Here is a 20,883-nt window from a genome sequence, read left to right as displayed (position 1 = left end):
AGAAAAGGTTATCGGACGGAAAGTGCAAATGTTGGGTCACGGGTAAGTAAGTGTGCAGTGAAGCGAGAAAACGTGTGTGTGTGTGTGTGTGTGTGTGTGTGTGTGTTATTGGGGGAAACCGGGGTTGGCTCTGAAATAAAACCCTCCTTCACCAGATGCTGTCAGAGAAAAGCCTCATCAGCAGAAATACTCCTGGCGCGCTGCCTCCTCTTGAACCCCTCTCTTTTCCTCTCTCAATCCCCCCCTCAACATCCACTTTCCTTTCTGTCTGTCTGTCTGTCAGATTTTCCTGTTTGTCTTTCACTGTAAAAGTCCTCAGTGATACTGTAAAGCTGCAACCTGGAACTTATTTTAATGACTGAAACTTTATTTTAACCTATCTGTATGGCAATGTTAATAACAAGTACATCTGCAGTGGTAGGTGGTGGTTTCAGTACTCTTCTGTTAGTGTCGGGAAGGACACCTACTGGTTGACAGTTAGTACTGCTTGAAGCTCAAAGTGCAATATCTCCACTGCCCAAGTGGGCTTTCACACTTATAAAATATTGTGTGCGGGAGACCCAGGCTGGAATCGCGGTTAGGATATAAATATCATTATTTTACTGATTGCAGCTTTAATTTATCTCTTGAGAGTGTAACAATTCCTGTGTTAAAGTAGCACTGAGAATTTCTTTCTCTCTCTCTCTCTCTGCCTCTCTGCTTGTTCTCTTGAGGCATCAGATTGCTAAACAGAGCCTCCTCAGTGAGAGTACAAATTTCTCAAGGTGAGGTAATAAGGCCAGACGGAAGAGTCATTAAGCTAGGAATTGTGTGTGCGCTGCATAGTACTCTGTTCTTTAAATCACTGTGTGCACGTGCAGATGGTTGAGAGTGCGTGAGAAGGGCTGGAGTGCACAGGATTGAGATTTGTATATTAGCTGTGCGTTTTTGCGTAGTAGGTGTGCATTTGTGTCTACACTGGGATGTGTACACGTTGTTTGTGAGTAGTAAAGAAGTGAAATGCTTCCCAGGATGCATACTTGCTTGCATTAGAAGCCTGATATGGGATTATTTTGAAGCAAAAATTATTCTGATTATTGGATTGACTGAGTATGGATTCAGCTACTACATCTGCCACTATGTACTATGATTTATTTTTTCTTCCTTTTTCTCCCAATTCATGATTCCCGATTCCCCCGTATATTAAAGTCCCTTTGTCACTGCTGACTCCTACAGTCCTAGGGACTGCACAGACACGTGACTCCTCCCAATTTACGCATGATATCCAGGCTCGCTCTTTTCACTTGACAGTGAGGAGTTTCACCAGGACGTAACGCATGTGGAAGAACATGCTATTAGTCCCTAGTTCCACGGCTTACTGAACAGGCACCCTGACCAACCAACCCTCCACTGCCGGCTTCCCTCCCATGAACACGGCCAATTGTGTTAGTTGGAATGCCCGGCCAAAGCAGTGCCTCTGGCACCGTGGAGGATTCGAACTCCTAGCCTCTGTGGAGATTGGCAGGAAATGTACCCCTGTGCCACCCGGGTTCCCGTATTTTATTTAGTAAATTTATCGCTGATCGTTTTATTTTATTTTGGGACTTAGGCTACTTCTGAGCTCAGAATAAATACTGTACTTGAAAGAGTATTATTTTGACCCTTGCAGGTCCATTTTCACCCTTTCAGAGTGCATTGGTGGCTGTGTCTCATGGGAAAGCATGACTCGGCAGTGGAGTGTAATAGAAGCCATGCTGCTGGAAGATTGATACGCTATTGGTGTGGAACAGAGGCCTAAGGAGGTCAACAGGCCTTTCTGGTTCTCACAAGCAAGCAAACGCACGCACAGAGTACACGCACACATTCCATTAAAAGTGCCACAAGCCCACAGTTGAGTTAAGGTGTCCCCCCACCAAACCGACGTCGGCGGTGGTAAGTGTTGGGTCGAAAGTTGTAACGAGGCGTCGAAAGCCGACCAAACTTGCACTATGCCTGTGCACTGAGCTCATAACATTGACTTACAATACATAACAGCTCAGATGGACCAATTCGTTCTGTGTCAACCGCAACTTGCGTAATCATTTAGACAAGTGGTTTTCAGGCGAGTCAAAATCTCAAGGCACACCGGCTTTATTCATAGCAACAATAGCCAATCTGTAGAACGGCTTCCCAAGCCACACCTGGCACCTGTGTGCCTCACTACACCGTTTGAGAACCACCACTGACTTACACAAAGAACTAAGCGTAGTAGAAGATTGGAAGTCGCGAAAAGGGGAAGGAAAGTAGAGACACAGTTGAGTTAGTGAAACAGGTAGCCACTCGTAGCAGTTGTTTTTATGACTGACTCAAAGTCGCTCTTGATTTGCTCGCCTCATCATTACTGTCTGTCTCGTCTTCTCGCTGTCTCTCCCCTCTGTGTTACAGTATTACTATATTTTTGGTTGCCTTGTCTCTCTGTCTCTCATACCGCCTGCTGCCTGCCAGTATTCTGTTTATCTTTCTCTCCTGCTCCCTCATTACTGTGCCGTCTCTGTTCCTGCGAGATGTGTCCATGCTGCTGCCTGATTCCAGCATGGCTTTGTTTTATTGTCATTTCAAACACTGTGATGGACTCTGTAATCACACAGACACGCAGTCAGTGATACTGTGATGTTTTGCTGATAGAGCTTTAATTACACCTCGCTTTATCTCTACCTACTTACAGTACTTTTGTCATTTTTCACTGCCCATACACGGTTAAATCCTTAGTGTTCATCTAACTCTCACTGAGGATTTTACTGAGTGGATGATTCAAGGTTCACCATGTTGTTCCTTATTTGTGTCTTGTGTACAGGTACATAAGAGTCAACATTGTTATGGTTCTTCATGACATTGAAGCAGCATCAACAATAACGATAATAGTAAACATATTAGACAACAAGGCTCTTACTCCTAGGTCAGCGGTTCGCGGGGGTCGCGGGAAGGTGCCATTGGCAACATTGGCATTGGCAACCAAATTGGCCAAATTGGCATTGGCAACCAAAGAATTATTTAAAAAAAGGAATTATCAAGAAACGGTAAGAAAAAGAAAGGTGAGGTCGTCGCGACTAACGCGAAGAGGAACAGGACGGCCACTACACTCATACACACACACACAGCTGACAGCTCCGCCTCCAACACTGTCAGAGAACAAACAGCAGCACAAGACAACACACACACACACACAACAAGCCCAATCGCAGAGGCTGAGGCATACAAACTGATTTTAGCTGTTCAAAAACGAAAACGCCACGGTCTGTGGACAAAGACAAAATCGAGAGCTGAATCAAGAAACTCCGCTGGTTCTAGGGGTTGATGGGGTCGGCAAAACATTTCCCTCATAATATGGGGTTGTGGTATAGAAAAGTTTGAGAACCCCTGTCCTAGGTTATAAACATCTATTATAAACATCTGTGTGCTTGCAAAAGCTGTAAAATGACCCATGCCAGTGTCCAGTCAGTGTGATGATGTCACACTGCTATCTGTCCTTTCTATCTTCTAGGAGGGAGTCACCTTTCCTTTCCCACAGTTAGAAACCTGCAGAGAATTCTGTTCCCCCCTCATCACACCACCAAAGCCATGACCTTTTCATTAACCCCCCCCAACTCAGCTGAAGTGGGTTAATCCCTCATCACTCAGCTCTTGGACTGCACCATCTCATTCAGACAGGAGGGGGGGGGGGGGCGTCATGCCTAGCTCAGGTGTCACAGTCCTGGCTCAGACAAAGGAAACCTTATCACATGGTGGTCTTAAAAGCTGATACACATGCGTGCACACACACACACACACACACACGCACACGCACACGCACGCGCACACGCACACGGGTGCGTGTACTCAGCACAGACGCTGTCAGACAGCCCCAGTCTGACCCCTCCTGTGTCTGTCGGTGTTTCACTTCTCGCTCCTATTCTGTTACTTCCTCTGCAGGGCGATGATGTCATACTGTAGTGTAGCCGCTGTCATATTGGCTTGCTTTGTATTTATGAATTAAAAGTGGCTAGCCTTGTTGGTGCTCTGAGGTAGCGTTAGTGTTGTGTTTACGGTGATGTGACGACTGAAGACAAGCCAGTCGTTGTGAGCAGAAATATTGTCTGTAAATTTGTCTCTGTACTGCTACAGTTTGTTTTGTCTTATCTGCAGTGTTAACTTCTGTTAAGTCTAATTTATGCTCCGTGGCGCGCCCAAAATAGCAGACCCAAAAAGCCCACGACATGTCGCTGATGTCATTGTGTGCATATGTTTTGAATATCAGAAAGTATGCACACAATGTAAATGTAACACACATAGCAACCAAGGGGCGCCGATAACCGAGTGGTTGAGGCAGGGCCGGCCCTAGGATTTTCGTGGCCCTAAGCAAGATTTTTTGGGGTGGCCCCCCCCCAAACACCCCCATTATAAAATCATTGTTATTTTTTATTGCATACTAAAATAATAACGCTAGTTGTTGGATAGGAGATACATGACATAATTACAATATGAAAGTTAAAAAAAAAAAAAAAAGCGACCGTTTATATTGCTTATAGCAGCGGCCGGCCCTGGGTTGAGGCACGTACCACAAAGGCTCTGATGCCTGTCAGCGATTCCGGGGTTCGATTCCCGAGCCCGGTGGAGTGGGTGGACCCTTTCTGTATGTCACTCCCTGACTCATTCTCCCTTTTACCTTTCTCTCTTCACTGTGGACTGTCAATAAAGGCAGGGGAAAAAAGGAGAAAAAATAATAATATATATATTACTCCTATATGACCAATGGACATAGCCTGGTAAACACCCCCTCCCTCCGGAAATCTCATTTGCATTTGGTTTCAGGAAGGAGGGTCTGGGATTGCTCACAGAGTAAAGCTGCCCGAACCGCTGCGCATACGAACCAATCAGCGGCTGCTAGGGGCGGGATCATCCAATCACCTGCCTAGTAGCTTGAAAAAATGAAACTCCGTCTGTCATCGATTCTGCGCCCGGAGTCTCAGATGCAAGTACGCTGTGAAACAAAATGTGTGTCGCAAGCTTCTTCCATTTGACGGAGTGAGGTTACAATGGACATGGAGTTGAATTCTTTCCTTACTACTGCTGCTATTCTTTATTGTTCTTGGTCATTATTTGGTTATCATTCCTACTATTGTTTATTAATTCATTAATTTATTTTACTATTGTTGCTGCAAGGTTGTGGTGAAGAACCAAAAACAAAGAATCTGCTCTTACTAATGCACAATGTAACAATAAAAAAGAACTTGAATATTGATTGGAATTGATTCATGTTGTTTTTCACCTGGTATTGTGGAGGAAACGGATTGTTGTGACTGTATTATAATTTTTTGGTTAGTTTTTTACGACTGACTTGAGCTTATGAAAGAGTAGTATATTAAGGAAAGCTGTGGGAAAACTTGTACTGCAGCTGAGAATTTGCACAATGTGAAGCTGTAAATGGGCCACTTAGGGGTAACCCAAAGAGAGAAAGATGCAAATTCCTGTGTTTATGGTTGGGTTCCACTTGTTTAAGGCTTCAATAACTGCGCTGTTTTAGCTCTGTTTAGATTTTAACAACAGGATTGTATGATTATACTGCCATGGGTTTTCTTGTTTTTGAGTTATTGACGTATTCAAATCAAATACTGTTTCCCCTCATGGTTCTCTCTTTTTCCTCTCCAGGGTCGACATGTCAAGACTGGACAACTGGCCGCCATCAAGGTCATGGATGTCACAGAGGTCAGTAAACTGTGTGTGTGTGTGTGTGTGTGTGTGTGGACAATGTAGGTGTACACAAAATCATGTATTAACCAATTAAGCCCTATATACTTACTGTATATGCTAGTGAAAATAGGCGATGTACAAGGTTATTTTTTTTTTGCTTCTTTTGGGGATTTTTTAAACGTTTTTTTGCCCAAAATAGGGACGCAGGGTTAATGTGGTTAAATATAGTGCATATTCTGGGCATAGAGAAATGAATTATGTATACATCCTGACTCTGTTATGGAACTAACAGAAAAGTAAGCGCAAACCGCTGAAGTGTTTCACCCTTCTCTGTGCTTAACACTTAGCCACCCTCCGGCCATGCATGCATGCGCCCACTCCTCTGTGTGGAGGAGATGGAGTACGATTTCATCTTGAGGGGCTAAATAGCTGCTAATTCCCAGCTCGGATGCTCCCGGTAACAGTACGTGCCAAAGCAAGCCGTCTCTCCAGCTCCTCTTACCAGCCACAATCCCTCATGTCAACATTTTATTCCTCCCCCCCCAAAAAAAAGAGTAATGATTTCAGGGTTACAAGTGGAAGAGGCTTCTCCTTTTACCCTCATAGATCACAGTGCTGAGATTGTGTCAACCACTGACCATGGAGCAGATGAAGTAGGGAAGAGCTCTACTGTTTTATACACTTGTCAAAATGAGACCTCATCATCATCATCGACACGCACGCACACAGGCATGCATGATGCACACAATATATTGCGTCATCCATCACCTTCTGTAAATACCGCGGCGCTGGCGTCTTGGCCCCCTATCTGTATGATTATTTAGTTCTTTTTAATCTAAAATGTAAAAGTTTATTCAAAGTTCAAGCCAAGATAAGAATTACAGTCATACAATTTGCCGTAGGTATTAAAGGAGTAGTTCACCCCAAAAATTACTTATGTTCTATCAATTACACACCCCATGAAGCCTTGAATTCATGGATTTTTTTTGCGGTTTATTTCGCATTCCTGAGCCAATAATTTGATGACCGGCGGAAAGATGCTATTGTCTCTGGTAGGAGACTCAAAGAGTCTAAACAAATCTTCCAATCTCCAAAATTGGGTGAACTAATCCTTTAACAAGTACTGATGACATACTGTGTAAGTGCTGTATGCGTGTGTGAGGTTTATGCCCCTCTTTTTGTGATTTTGTGCCTCTGGGAGAGGGTGTCCCTCGGGGCTCTATGCTAGTGTGTTTTCGGTTTTCGCTCTACATTAAATATCTTTGCAGAAAATATCTACAAGCTTACAACGTGTACAAAGCTTGTAGATCAGCTGTTTTCTGCAAAATGTGTCCCTCAGAATATGGATCCTGGGGTTTAAGTGGTTAACTGTGTTTAGGCAGCGGAAAATGACAAAAGTAAGTAGAGACAAAGTGGAAGAGTAATTAAAGCTCACGATATCAGTTACTGTGTTCTTCTGTGTGGCCGTAGAGCATTTGGTTCCATTTGTACCCTCTCTGAGTTAAATGAATACTTTGACTTTTACTGTGTGTATTAGTCGTCATAGCTGAAAGAATATCTGAGTGTTTCAGCGGTGGTTCTCAAAGTGAGGTCCGGGCGATCCCCAGCGGTTCTCGAAGGGTAGTTCCAGGGGGTCCCCAGCAAAAAATGAGTTAACTTTACCCCACTTTAAACCCTATACATCAACTATTTGAAAATAGCCGATCTACAAGCTCACAACGCGTCACATTGTGATGCAATGTGAGTTTGAAGATTGGCTGTTTTCAAAATATCTTTAAAAGATATTTTAGCCCATTAAAACCGGGAAAGCATATGTGTAACTTTAGATTTTAGCATTGGCTATTAAAAAATAGCAGATCTACAAGCTCACAGCGTGTCACTTAGTGCCGCGTTGCGAGCTTCTACATCTGCTATTTTAGATTTTTTTTTAAAGATCTTGGAAGTGTGAGAAATACAGATTTTTTGTTTAGTTTATTTTATTTCAGTAAATGTTGTGGTAACATTACAGTAATAGATTTTAGAAGGCATTTGTAGAATCAGCCTCAAGTCTTAATGGTTTAAGATGGGGAGGGGGGGGGGGGTCGTGGCCAAATACTGTACATATTAATTTGGGGTTCCTTGACATGAAATAGTTTGAGAAGCAATGTGTTAAATTGTAGAATGAGAGGAATGTGGAGAACAGCACAGTGGAGGTCACTGAAGCATTTCCTGTGGAGACGCCCTGTGTCATCATCACGACAGTCACATGAATCCTCTAATCTAGGCTAACCATGATAATGGACAATTCCACCGTCCGCCTGGCCCTCAGAACCCCAGAGGTCTGTTAGCTGGCTGTGTGTGTGTAGATACCTGTATGACCAAGAGCCGATCCCAGATCATTCTAGGACAGTCATACGCTGTAACTTTTGCAATTAAACGTAAAAGTTATCTTTGATATAATCTTTTCATCATAACCATTCCACATAAATGTGTGTTGTTGTTTTTTGCAACTTCTCTAAACACAATTTTTGGTCGAGACTACTAAAATGAATGTGACGTCGTGACTTTAATTTATCATATTTTACAAAATTATTCATTCATCATTACATCAACATCTTGTTCCTAATTTCAGCGTGGAGAAAAAATGCAGGGGTGGAAAAATAAATGTGGGATTTTTTTAAATCACCTACAGCTGGCAGATTTTGTCTACAGGTGCAAAGTTTGTCAGCCATTTTTGGCATGTAAATCTGTCATCAGTTCAAAGTCTTTTTAATCAGAAATATTTGGCGGTGGGTGAAATCTTGGGGGAATATACTCCTTGCCATTGTGGCTTGTGGCCAAAAACAAAGTTAGTCTCCTGTCATGCAAAGGAGAGAAACAAAAAAAACAGATGTGAGCTTGAATTTCCCCCCTGGGGATTAATAAAGTGTTTATCTATCATATCTATCTATCTGATAAGAACATGTTTACTACTGCAGCTGTCTGGCATGAGGCCTGTTCTTCATATCACGTGAACATGTCAGGGATATTCAGTTCAAGTGTTTTCATAACAGAAACCGTGGGCTTTTGGAAACGTGCCAGGAAATGACCATTGGGGGAAAAGTGTGAAAGTTGTCTGTGTTTGAAAAGCTTGATATTTCTCTTGTGCACACATGACCGCATGGTGTGTCATTTCTCTCATCCGTGTGCACACACGCGTACATACATGCACGCATACACACGCAGACACTTTCTCAGTTTCCCTGAACAATCTGTCCCCACCAATAGCTTTAGGCCTACAGACACACAAGACAAGTAGAAACTGTGTGTGTGTGTGTGTGTGTGTGTGTGTGTGTGTGTATATCAGCATATGGGCTCTGACCCATATACCACTTCCTGTTGTACAGAGAAAGAGAAGTAGAGAGATAGACAGAAAGAGAAAGTGGTGGAAAAGAGAGGATGAGAGAAGGGAGGAGGAGAGAGCCACATGATGAGATTAGACTGAGGAAGGACAGGGCGGTCGGAGAGAGGGAGAAAGAAATGCAGAGAGTTGAATGATGAGAGAAAAAGAAAGGGAGGGAGAGCGAGTATAGGGAATAGAAGGAAGGAGAGAGAAGCATGTTAAAACAGAAGGAAATAGAGAGAGGAACGAATGGAAAAACAGGGGGGTGTATCGAGGACAGATAACGATGGAGAGAACAGAGAGAGAGAGGAGGAAAGGATGGAGGGAGGGGTTGTTTGTTTCACTTCCTAGCAGGGTTCAGTGGAAGTGCAGTGGGATTATGGGAGGGATTTGATCTCCCTCCGACTGCCGCATCTCTCTTCACCTCCATCGCACGCGTTCGATCATCCTCCCATCTCTCTTCTTCTCTTTCCCCTCCTGTCTGTTTTCTCCCCTCGTCCGCTGCTTTGTTTAATTCTTACTCACATTCTCACCTGGGACCTTTCCTGCCTTCCGTTTGCCTGTTGTTCGTTTTCATCCTCCCATTCTTTCTCTGTCTGTCTGTCTGCCAATGACCAGGGGTGGGGAATGAGAGAGAAAGAGGGCTGACCTAGTCCAGTGATTCTGGACTATAATATGCATTATACCACGGACCACATTTGATATGATGTTTTAATCTCTGGGACCCCAATCTACACTGTACAAATCATCAGTTGTATTATATCTGACAGTGTACAAATTGTACTTGGTTCCATTTGCACTGTCTGTCAGCGTTCCAGACCTGCAAGGGTCCACCTAACTATCAAGTCATTTATCTGGGGACCGCCTGAAACGGTGGTGGACCTTGGTGGGCGTTGAATCCAGAAACATCATCATAGCGGGAGGGAGAGAGAGATAGAAGAGACCTCTGTTTGTACTCACTCTTCATGTTGTTCATCTTACCCCCCCCCTCCCCTGGAGAGAGGCTTCTGTGAGGTCCTCGTAATCCAGTGGAATCCAGTGGGAATCGATCATGATTACTGATTCCTCTCAGACCAGATTGATTTGCACACGCAAGCGGCCAGATGACGCACGCAAACAGCATGAGAGAAACGTCAACTCCAACATGGAGAGTTCTGTAGCCACACGCATACACAATGGCCACTTTATTTATTTTTTATAACTCAATGAGTTGCATTCTGCTTTTCAAACTGATCGTCAGCTGTTCTTGGACTGGATTTAACACATAAGTTCTATTAGTGCTTGGTATGGGATGCACGCTGTGTTGTTAACCACAGCGCAGTGCTGATGTGCGCTGCTAGTAGTGAAATCTGAACCTCCCTACTCTGTCCTGAGCCACGACGAACTTTATTCGGTTGGATGTATTAAACATATCTATCAAATATAATAAGTAAATTAAATCTCTGGCTAAGCATGGATGCAGTCTTGGCAGAGCAGTAGAGGTATTCAAAAATAGCTGATCCACATGCTCACATGTGGAAGCTTTTGCCACAAAATTGTAAAAATAAAAAAATTGGAACACATGGACTGCATAACTATCAATACTGATGTCAGCCAAATAATGACCGATATTGCGCTCTGGTCAGTTGCACTACACACAACGTAACAAGTTACTGTGTTCAAGGATCATGACGTGCACTGCAATTTCGCCAATGTGTATATACACACACTAGTGCTCACACACCTGCCCACACCCACTGCTCCCTATAATGTGACCATAAAGGTGTGGGAAGTGTTGAGTTTCATAGCTCCCTGTGTCTCCATTTAAAACATCCCCCTCTTTTATCGTACTTCTGTGAAAGTCATGGACTCTCTCTCTTTCCATTATGTGGTTGCTCCTCAGTCTCCCCCCCCCCGGGATTGTATGGTGATGGTTTTGCTAGGTCTACTTACATTGTGTGTGATGATGCTCACAGCCAAGATGGCTGCCTCCGTGTCTCCATGCCTCCCACCATTTTATGCCCAGGAATGATAATGACTAGCTTGAGGAAGGACGCCTTGTTTTGAAAACCCCGGACAGGGGGAGGAATGAGAGACAGTGAGTGGAACTGTGACAGAGGAAGAGAGAAGAGAGGGGCAGCTAGAGAGAGAGAGAGAGAGAGAGAGAGAGGGAGAGTAGTGACTGAGTGAAGTAAATGTGATATCATGGGGACATGGTGAGGGAATATGTGACTAAGACAATTATTGAACTAGCAGAGCAGACGGTAATGAAAACTGATGTCGTGTCAATTTAACCCTGACAGGGTGAAAATGGAACCGCAAGGATCCACTCAGGATTTTACAGTGTTTGAGAGTGTGTGTGTGTGTGGGGGGGGGGAGGGTTCTCCTAAACAGCTGTAACCCCCACCTTTGCTGTCTGTCTCCCTCCTTCCCTCTCTGCCTTCGTTACCCCCCTTCTCTCCCTCCCTCTCTGTCTGTCTGTCATCTCTCTCCCTGTGTGTGTGTGTGTGTGTGTGTGTGTGTGTGTGTGTGTGTGTGTGTGTGTGTGTGTGTGTGTGTGTGTGTGTGTGTGTGTGTGTGTGTGTGTGTGTGTGTGTGTGTGTGTGTGTGTGTGTGTGTGTGTGTGTGTGTGTGTGTGTGTGTGTGTGTGTGTGTGTGTGTGTTAGTTATCCTGCATGAGGTAGATTGCTGCCAGCGTTCTGGTGAAACCCGAGTCTGCTTGTGCTTTATGACTTTGTGACAAAGAACCAGATCTCTGGGCTGGCTGGCTGACAAATGACCTCACAGCCTGGCTGGCTTGCAGGCTGGCTCGACAGTTACTTGGCAGAACGAACCACTGCCTGGTGGACTCTGTTGTTGACTAGCCATCTGGACAAATGACTTGCCGACTGGCCCATACGGCTATGTTCTGACCAGCCCCCTGGCTAACTGAATGACTGGCTTGCTGGCTAGCTTGCTGCCTGAGTGAATCACTGGTTGGCAAGCTAACTGGCTGCTCAGCTGACTGACTGACTGACTGACTCCATCATGAGGTCTGTGGAAGTTCTTAAGCAGTCTCAACAGATTATAATAAGTAAAACAAACGGCATTTGGCATATGGAAATTGTCTCATGCACCACATGAGATAATGCTAAATACAAAGCGTAAATTTGCCACCACAACGTCTCAAGATGTTACAAAAATGCCACAAATAAAACATTGCATCGTCCCAACAAATATATTTTACAATTAAATGGAACTTTATTATTTATATTAGAGGTGGGAATAAGCTAACTTATGTTACTTTGTGGATACTGGGAAGCAGTAGTGGATGATCACTGACTGGTACAAACTGGGCTTGATTTTAGAAAAGATCTGCGACATGTTATAGCAGCATTCACAAGCACTGAATAATAACGCATCATGTGTTATTCAAGTGGTGCATTTCTTACAGTAAGTGCATTTCTTCATGTGACATGAAGACATGCGTTAAACCACTTGAAACTTGGCATCCCTATTTTGGGGGTGAACATTTGGTGGAAATAGCCGATCTACAAATGCACAATGTGTTGCGTTGCTGCACATGGCGAGCTTGTAGATCAGCAATATTTTGGCAAATATATTTAATGCAGACCAAAAACTTGGAGGGACCCTAGTATAGAGCCCTGGGGACTCCGATCTGCTTAGTATAGGATTTAAGTGTTTAAAAAATGACATGCTGTAACTACCATTTTATATCCAGTCTACCATTTGGGGAAAAGATGATCTGATGTCTCTCATGAAGGGTTAGCACTTAGCATATACAAATTTAAAGGAGGAGTTCACCCAAAAAATGACTTATTTTCTATCAATTGCACACCCTATGAAGCCTTGAATCCATGGATTCTTTTTGGTTTTTGTCGCATTCCTAAGCTAATAATTTGATTCCCGTCTCCTACCGGCTAATGTATCCGGTAGGAGACACAAAGTAGATTATTTGTGTCTCCTACCGGAAATACACACGTCATCAAATTATTGTCTTAGGAATGCCACAAAAACAAAAATAAATCCATGAAATCAAGGCTTCATGGGGTGTGTAATTGATAGAAAATAAGTAATTTTTTGGGTGAACTCCTCCTTTAAACTAAATTATGGTACATTTTGAAATGTATTGGGCAATTTCTATCCTTAAATAATAGAAACATTTACAGATACAATTTTCAACATGTTAATTACAGTAGAAAACTTATGGTAATGTGTATGGGAATAAATAATACTATGGCCTCTAGTTTGAGGGCATTAAACTGACGTAATCTATCGACAGTGACCCAGCAGAGTGTTTAGTTTGAGTTCTTTGCAGACAGTAATGAAATCTACTGCTAACTTTGAGATTCCCAAATATTGTGATCTGAAACCATAGCCATGGATGTGATGTTCCTGATGTGTGTGTGGGTCAGCAATGTTCCACTGACAATGTACCCGTTTGATCAATATCAGCCGTTTCCAACCGGAAAAACATGTTACTTCCCCCTTCTCTTTATTTGGATAACCATGTAGACTCTGGATGGGGTACACAGACTGATGATAAAAAGGCAATTTTCACGAGGCCCACCTTTTTTGTCCGTTGGCACCAGCTGTGTCAAACCCACAAACCCATCAACTGCACCGCCGAAGTGCCGAATCTGCCTATAAACAATAAGTCATTTAACTTAAGTTATTTTCCATATAATCTTTCACTCGTATATTTTTTATGATAGCCATTCCACATGAGTGTTTTTATTTTTTACAACTCTAAACACTGTGTTTGGCCGTGAGTGTCTGCCAGCGACACTTTAGTCAAATAGGCTCTTTGCACAGCAGCCACATTGGAAAGAAGTTGGGCCTCTTCCTTACTTCCTTTCAGTATCATTGTCACCAATAATACTAATGAAGGTACGGTAGTGGCCCAATTTCTTTCCAATATGGCTGCTGTGCATAGAGCCCATTGACACAGACCATGGACAGACCAAAGGGGTTGCCAAAAAGACCACTATATAGAATGCAACACAGTTTGACTTAAGCATTATGCTTAATGTTGCGCGCTGTCGTCACGTGGTGAAAATGGCATATCTATAGATCTGCTACTATCGGCATGTGGCACCGGCATGTGAAGAAAACTAAATCACGCTTTGCTGCCCTCAAACCAGAGGCCTATGTTTACATATGGATGCATATGGAATGAAATGCAGAATTTCAGCAGTATTATCCTTTACCCGCTCTTCCTAATCCAGAATGACAGCAGACACACACATGATCCTTGTAATCTCTTCCCTCTCCAGCAGAAAGGCCTGATAACATTTCAGACTGTGTCTGTCTCGCCTCCTGCAAGCGAGTGCCAGCCTGTAACATCACCGACATGCTCTACAACCCCTGACCTGTGTTTTATTTATTATTTTTAGTTTCTTTAGAGATGTAAATGTATTCAGGAGCAGCAGGAGATAGAACATCCTTTCAAAATGCCACATTTTAAGTACCATCCCCCCTCCGATCCAACTTTACTAAATGCTACAATAAAAAGCCGTCCACACCTGATTACAATAAAGATAACTATAATGATAATGATATGAACATCTACACTAATGAATGATAACGTTCTGTAAACAAGCTGAACGTGATGTGTTGAATGTGACACCCAATAAATTCGGTGTCACAAATTATTTAAATTTCTTTTTTAAACATATTAGAAGGACAATATAGTATAGTGTGTTTTCAATACGTCTAACATGGAGATTGAAGTTGAATGGGCTTATATTGAGGGGGCGTGTCTGATCTAACGAATATCAAATATCTTATAAATAATGACTCAAGCAACTTAAAAACTGTTTCGGTGCACACAAAAGCACGAGTGGACATTAAAATGACCCCAGAAGTGTTTTGATGTGACACCCTTTTTAAGGCACATCATCAACCCGTGAAATGACAATAAAACAGTGTGAATATTGTAACATTAGTTACAATATTCCAAAAGGGGAATTCATTCACCAGCCAGGTATTGACAGCTGACAGAATTTCTGAGACAAATTCTCACGACCAAGCTTTTGGAAAACATATCCCAAAACACATTGGTATATCAACGCAATCCCTGAACTGTTATTTAGAATGTTTACTGCAGCGCACGACCTGATGTTTTAAATCACCCGGCACACTAGGCCACTTGTGATAGCCGCGGCGGCGGTGTAAATGTCACTTTGTCTCAGGTACTGACTGACAACTGACTTGACTGCAGCATCCCATGTTGAGACCCAGCTGCTACAAAGTAGAAACAAATCATAAGTCAAAGAATGAGAGGATGTGGCGATTAGGAAGTAATCTGTCAATTTCTGTACGGCGCGTGCATGTTCACCTGTCGGTGTTCTTCTGTTTTTTTTTAGCAGTGTGTACGGGGTGAGTTTGAACATGCAGTTCATTCAGTGTGTGCACGTGTAACACACAAGTGTGCGTGTGCTGTCGAGTGTTACTTTATTTACAATCTAGGCTTTGTGGTGTGTGTGAATTCAATTTACCGACTCATCCACGTGTTCTGTGCAGCCGAGTCTCTGTGCTGTATGTAAATTGTTCTGTGTGTCTGGACACCGTAAACTCCTCAGTATTTGTTTAACTCTGAGAGTGTACATTCGTTGTACATTCTCAAGAGTTAACACCAACATTTGTACATTCTGAGCATTACGAATGGATAAATAAACACTATGGATTTTCAGTGTGGTACTTCCGTGTGATGACATTGGTTTATTAGCCCGCGTTATCTCGTAATGTTCAGACGGTGTGTTGTTTTTATTGCCGGCCTCTCCACAATATCCTCCCCAGACAGGCAGTCGATAAACATCACCGTTTACCAGCCTGGCTCATAACGGAGGCCCCCATAGTTCCATGTTTGATTCTTGTTGTGATTGTTATTGTCTTGTCCCTCCTTGTAATCATGACCAAAATCCTCCCAAAGTCTGCAAGACAGCATCACAACGAATACCATGGACAGTTACTGTGGTGGCGTAATTAAAATGCATTTTTCTTAGTCTAGTCTGAAGAGGGCTGAGTGTTTGTTAGAGGCCTGTGTGTCCTGATTTACGCCCGATCAGAATATTCACAATAGATGTGGTAATGCAAAGCGCATGCATATAAATAATGAATAACAAGTTATGCTCTCTTGCGCATGCCGTTGTGTATTCACTGTCAAAATGTCAGACTTTATTGACACTATAAATTCATGCTCAGAACAACTCCCTGGAAAGACTATAATCCATTATACGAATAGTATGAATTTCCCTGCACATGATGGGATACATAATATAGACTACATACAGTATATACTGCATATATACAGTATATTCTCATGTCGGTGTAAGTTGGTGTGTTGAACTGTGACTAGGACTCAGATGCTTGACCATGTGTTCTTGTGTGTTTCTCAGCTTTGAATGAATGAATTAGGAGGGTACGTCAGTGGTTCTCAAAGCGGTGTCCGGGGTCCCCCGGTGGTCCTTCATGGGGTTTCGGGGGGTCCCCAGCAAAATGAGAGAAAATTTAGAGAATGTATAAGAATTAGGACACTCTTCAGTTCATAGGTTTAACCACTTCAAGCTCTATTCAAAAATGTTTTTAAAAAAAATGAATTATTTATCTAACAAAAATCTCTTATGAGGATCCTTGGCACGAAATCTTTTCAAATGGTGGCCCACAGCCAAATGCATGAAAATGTTTTAGAACCAACCACTGCTATAGTCTCTAGGTCATCTATATCCTGGCCTGGAGAAATAAACTTTAGAAGAACGGTTCTTTTGTCTGTTTGCGGCACAATCTGGAGTGTTAGTTTAACTCTTGAGGGTCTCTATACTAGAGTTAAATGAACACTTCAGATTTTATGGCTTGTGTGTCCCATTAGTTCCCATATGACTTTTCCCGCTTCTCTGCCAATAATAACTTAACACTAATGATGGTTCTGTATTCTCTCTGTTCCTCTCTCACCTCTTCTCTCATTACTCCGTCTCAATTAATTCAATTCAATTCAATGGAGCTTTATTTGCATGAGAAAACATGTTTACTTTGCCAAAGCAAAAGTGGAACGAAACACTGGATATACAATTAAAAGGGAAATAAAGGAATGTGTAAATCAGAATTTGGCATAAATGTTGATTTTGTTTATTTTATTGCCTTTTTTATAGTAGAGAATGACAGGAAACGGGGAGAGAGAGACAGGGAGTGACACGCAGCAAAGGTCACCGGGAACGGGATGCGAACCCGCGACACGCCGTCAGGCATTAGAGCGGTCCGGGCGCATGTGGTATGCGCCCGGACCGCTAGTCCAGCGGGTGCCCCCATGTTGAGCTTTAAAGTGCAGGACCACATAGCACCATGTGTGCTCAACAACATTCAACCACACAACATAAATACCTGAGTGTATTGCAGAGCTGTGTAACAATGCAACTTAGGAAAACTAGCTTACAAGGCCATACAAATTGTGCATTTGCGTAAGAAAGGTTAGCTTGGGATAAACTTGGGATTGAAACAAATGGCAGTAATATTCCAATGTTTTGCATTCAGTTTTTCAAATGTGTTTAACTGTCTTCTTTATTCTCTGCCACCCCCCCACCACCTTTTCTCTCCAGGATGAAGAGGAGGAGATTAAGCTGGAGATTAATATGCTGAAGAAATACTCCCACCACAGGAATATAGCCACCTACTATGGAGCCTTCATCAAGAAGAGTCCACCTGGACATGATGACCAGCTATGGGTGACTGTTCCATTTATATGCATCATTAAGGCTAAGTGGCTCTCAACCTTTTCTGGATCAGGGCCCACTTCACTTTTTTTTCTTTTACCAATCTACAGTATGGTTGGGTATGTTATATAGCTAGTACATCTGCAGTGGTTGGAGGTGGTCTCCCTGGTGTCTAAATGGACGCCTACTGGAGGGAGACAACAGACATAAAGCGTACAGATTGTAGCTTCAAGGCAGAAATATTCTGATCACAGAGATGGTGGCTGGGGTTACATTACGTCTTATTTAGGCATTTGCCTGCCGCTCTTATCCAGAGCAACTTTAGAATGGCTGCAACATTAGAATAAACCTCAGCTAAGCTTTGTACACCGACATGAGGAGTAACCAACACAATGGAGTGCAGGGGTCAGAGTGGCAAGACAAACATTCCTGTGATCCTGGGAACCTTGTGGGGCAAGGGGGGGGGGGGGGGTGACTACCGGTTCAGGAACTAAACCAAAATTGAACAAGGTCTCTCTAACCCAGGATCAGTGTGGGTGGCCAGGCTTTCTGTGTATTGCGGGGCCAGCATTGTGCCTCCCCGCTTTCCCTCGCTTAACCGTAAAAACACACATTGTTATAGAGCGTAAATAAACAACGCAATAAAGAGAGGGACTGTGCTCTATCATCACAGCTCTCTTTTCCCCATTTCTTAATCTGGCTGTCTCTGTCTCGCTCTCTCACACACACAGACACTCTGCTTGTCTGGCTTTACCGCTTTCTCTCTCTCTCTCTCTCCTCCGGCTCTGACTATCCTCACTGTTCCTCTGTGTCAACAATGGCTCCCTCCGCCTCCACCCATCTTGTCTCCGAGGAGTTTCGTGTTTGCCTGCTTGTGTTACGTTTTAACGGCCTCTGTGGTTCTCCACCTCTCCCTCCGAACAACAGAGTCCGCTGAGATGGAGAGAATAGGGACGTGAATACCTTTTATACCGGCATTCACGTCGGGTGGGACGGTTAAACGAGAGCATGCATAGTCGAACTCCAGAGTGTTCATTTAACTCAGACCGACTCTTATGGGGTCTATTTTTACGCTCAGGGTTTGAACAAACACTCCCGTTTTTTACCGTGCAGGGGTCAGGAAAGAAGTGCAGATAGTCTGGAGAGATGTGGGTTGGTGAACGGAGAAGTTGGGGAGTGGCATCAGGATTAAGACTTCCTTTTAGGGGTACAACAGTTAATCGATTGTAAAAAATTATTCGTAATCTGTTTAAATAAAAGTAATCGATTTTAGGCCTTAAAGCGTTGCAAACTTGTAGATGAGCTATTACAACTTTTTTGTGCGATGCGATGTTGTACAATGATGTTTAAATTAGATCGTAAGTGGATAATACTAATCGATTTAGTTGATTATAAAACAATTATTACGATTATCACGTTGATTTGTTTATAAAACAAAATAGAAAAAAACATGCTTCCCGGTTTTTCGATTAATTGAAAAAGTTATCAATAGAATACTACGAAAATAATCGATAGTTGCAGCCCTACTTCCTTTGATGTTTAAAGCCTAGTACAGACCAAAGATTCGCAAACAAGACAAAACCGTTTAAAGCCCAATTTTTGGGGTCGTACGACAGTGTTTTGTGCCTTTTAAATAGCCGATCTACAACCTCACAACGTGTCACACAGATGTGACGCAGATCTGCAAGCTTGTAGATCTGCTATTTTCGGCTGTCCTCTAGTTCCTAGAAGGAGTTGAGAGAGAATTGAGAGTTACTAACTCTCACACAGTCAGCATATTTGTTATTACAGCTGCTTCCCTGAACCCCACACAACCCCCACTGTTATGGCTATACTGTATGATACCTTCTCTTGTGTGTGTGTGTGTGTGTGCGCGAGGTGAACATGCGAGGTGTTGTGAGCTATCAAATAAGTATAACAATTATATTATGTATAAGTATAAGTATAAAATAGGCCTTGAATGATTAAAACCAGAAAAAGACACTTATGTCATGTCACGATATTACCATATCCAAAATCCCAGACAATATCTAGTCTCATATCACGATATCGATATAATATCCAGATATTACCTGGCCATAATGGAAATAATTGGTTATCGGACAAAACTTCAAAATTGTGCATCCCTAGTTATAGTCCATATCCTGCATCCACCTTTATGTTACTGTTCACTCACCTCTTTGTCTTGTCTTCCAGCTGGTGATGGAGTTCTGTGGAGCAGGTTCCATCACAGACCTGGTGAAGAACACCAAGGGCAACACGCTCAAGGAGGACTGGATCGCCTACATCTCCCGAGAGATCCTCAGGGTCAGTCCCCGGATCCCCGGATGCATGCTGGGAAATGCAGTTTATGGCGATTAGCTCTTATTCGTTTTTGGAGGTGGGGTTTTCGATGTCGTATGAATTGTCAATTTTCTTTTACTCCTCAGGGATTGACTCACCTACACGCCCATCATGTGATCCATCGTGACATCAAGGGGCAGAACGTTCTGCTGACTGAAAATGCTGAGGTCAAACTGGGTATGTGAAGGAGGAGTTTTGGTTTGATGCGTTGGTAGACAGTAGTACAGGGTGAGGCTTTTTTTGTCCCAAAAGTATTGCTATACTCAGTCCTTGTTGTCAGTTTGATTATATATTTGTAATCTGATTACTGTAATCATCTTACATGCAATGAATCAGTTTACCCCTAGCCTGTCCACAACTTAATGTTTCACTATTCACCTGAATGGAAGGAAGACTGAGGACTTGAGCAACAATAGAGTACATTACATTACATATGTATTGTTCAACGATATGCGGTGTCCTGTCTAAGTTAACAAATAAAGTAAAGCAAAGCACTTGTTCTCACTGAAAAGCATACAGTACATTAGTATTTCTTAACTGGTTTTCACCTCTTCGGTTCCAGTTGACTTTGGCGTGAGCGCTCAGCTGGACCGGACAGTCGGCCGGAGGAACACCTTCATCGGGACGCCATATTGGATGGCTCCAGAGGTCATCGCTTGTGATGAAAACCCAGATGCCACCTATGACTACAGGGTAAGAAGCTCTGCCAGTCAGTAAAGTGGTGTCGCATTTTACAGATTTTTTTTTTTATTCCAGTAAACAAAAATACTCACACTGAATGTCGACTACTGTAACACTGTCTATACA

General features: G+C 42.9%; 1 protein-coding gene across 5 annotated transcripts in view; it reads left to right on the top strand.

Annotated features, from left to right (window-relative positions):
* LOC308073864 (mitogen-activated protein kinase kinase kinase kinase 4-like) overlaps positions 1-20,883 on the top strand; it is a 120,067-nt gene that overhangs the window by 56,763 nt on the left and 42,421 nt on the right. For all 5 annotated transcript variants that reach the window (XM_080413063.1, XM_080413061.1, XM_080413060.1 and 2 more), the window contains exons 3-7: positions 5,644-5,700; positions 17,620-17,745; positions 19,930-20,040; positions 20,163-20,253; positions 20,639-20,769. In XM_080413063.1, the coding sequence (XP_080269189.1) occupies positions 5,644-5,700; positions 17,620-17,745; positions 19,930-20,040; positions 20,163-20,253; positions 20,639-20,769 (516 nt within the window). The remainder of the gene's footprint in view (positions 1-5,643; positions 5,701-17,619; positions 17,746-19,929; positions 20,041-20,162; positions 20,254-20,638; positions 20,770-20,883) is intronic.

Source organism: Gymnoscopelus braueri (genome assembly GCF_963280865.1).
Source record: "Gymnoscopelus braueri genome assembly, chromosome: 18".
NCBI classification, from domain to species: Eukaryota; Metazoa; Chordata; class Actinopteri; order Myctophiformes; family Myctophidae; genus Gymnoscopelus; species Gymnoscopelus braueri.
The sequence above is the reverse complement of the archived record's forward strand: the minus strand, read 5'-3'. Positions and strand labels throughout refer to the sequence as shown.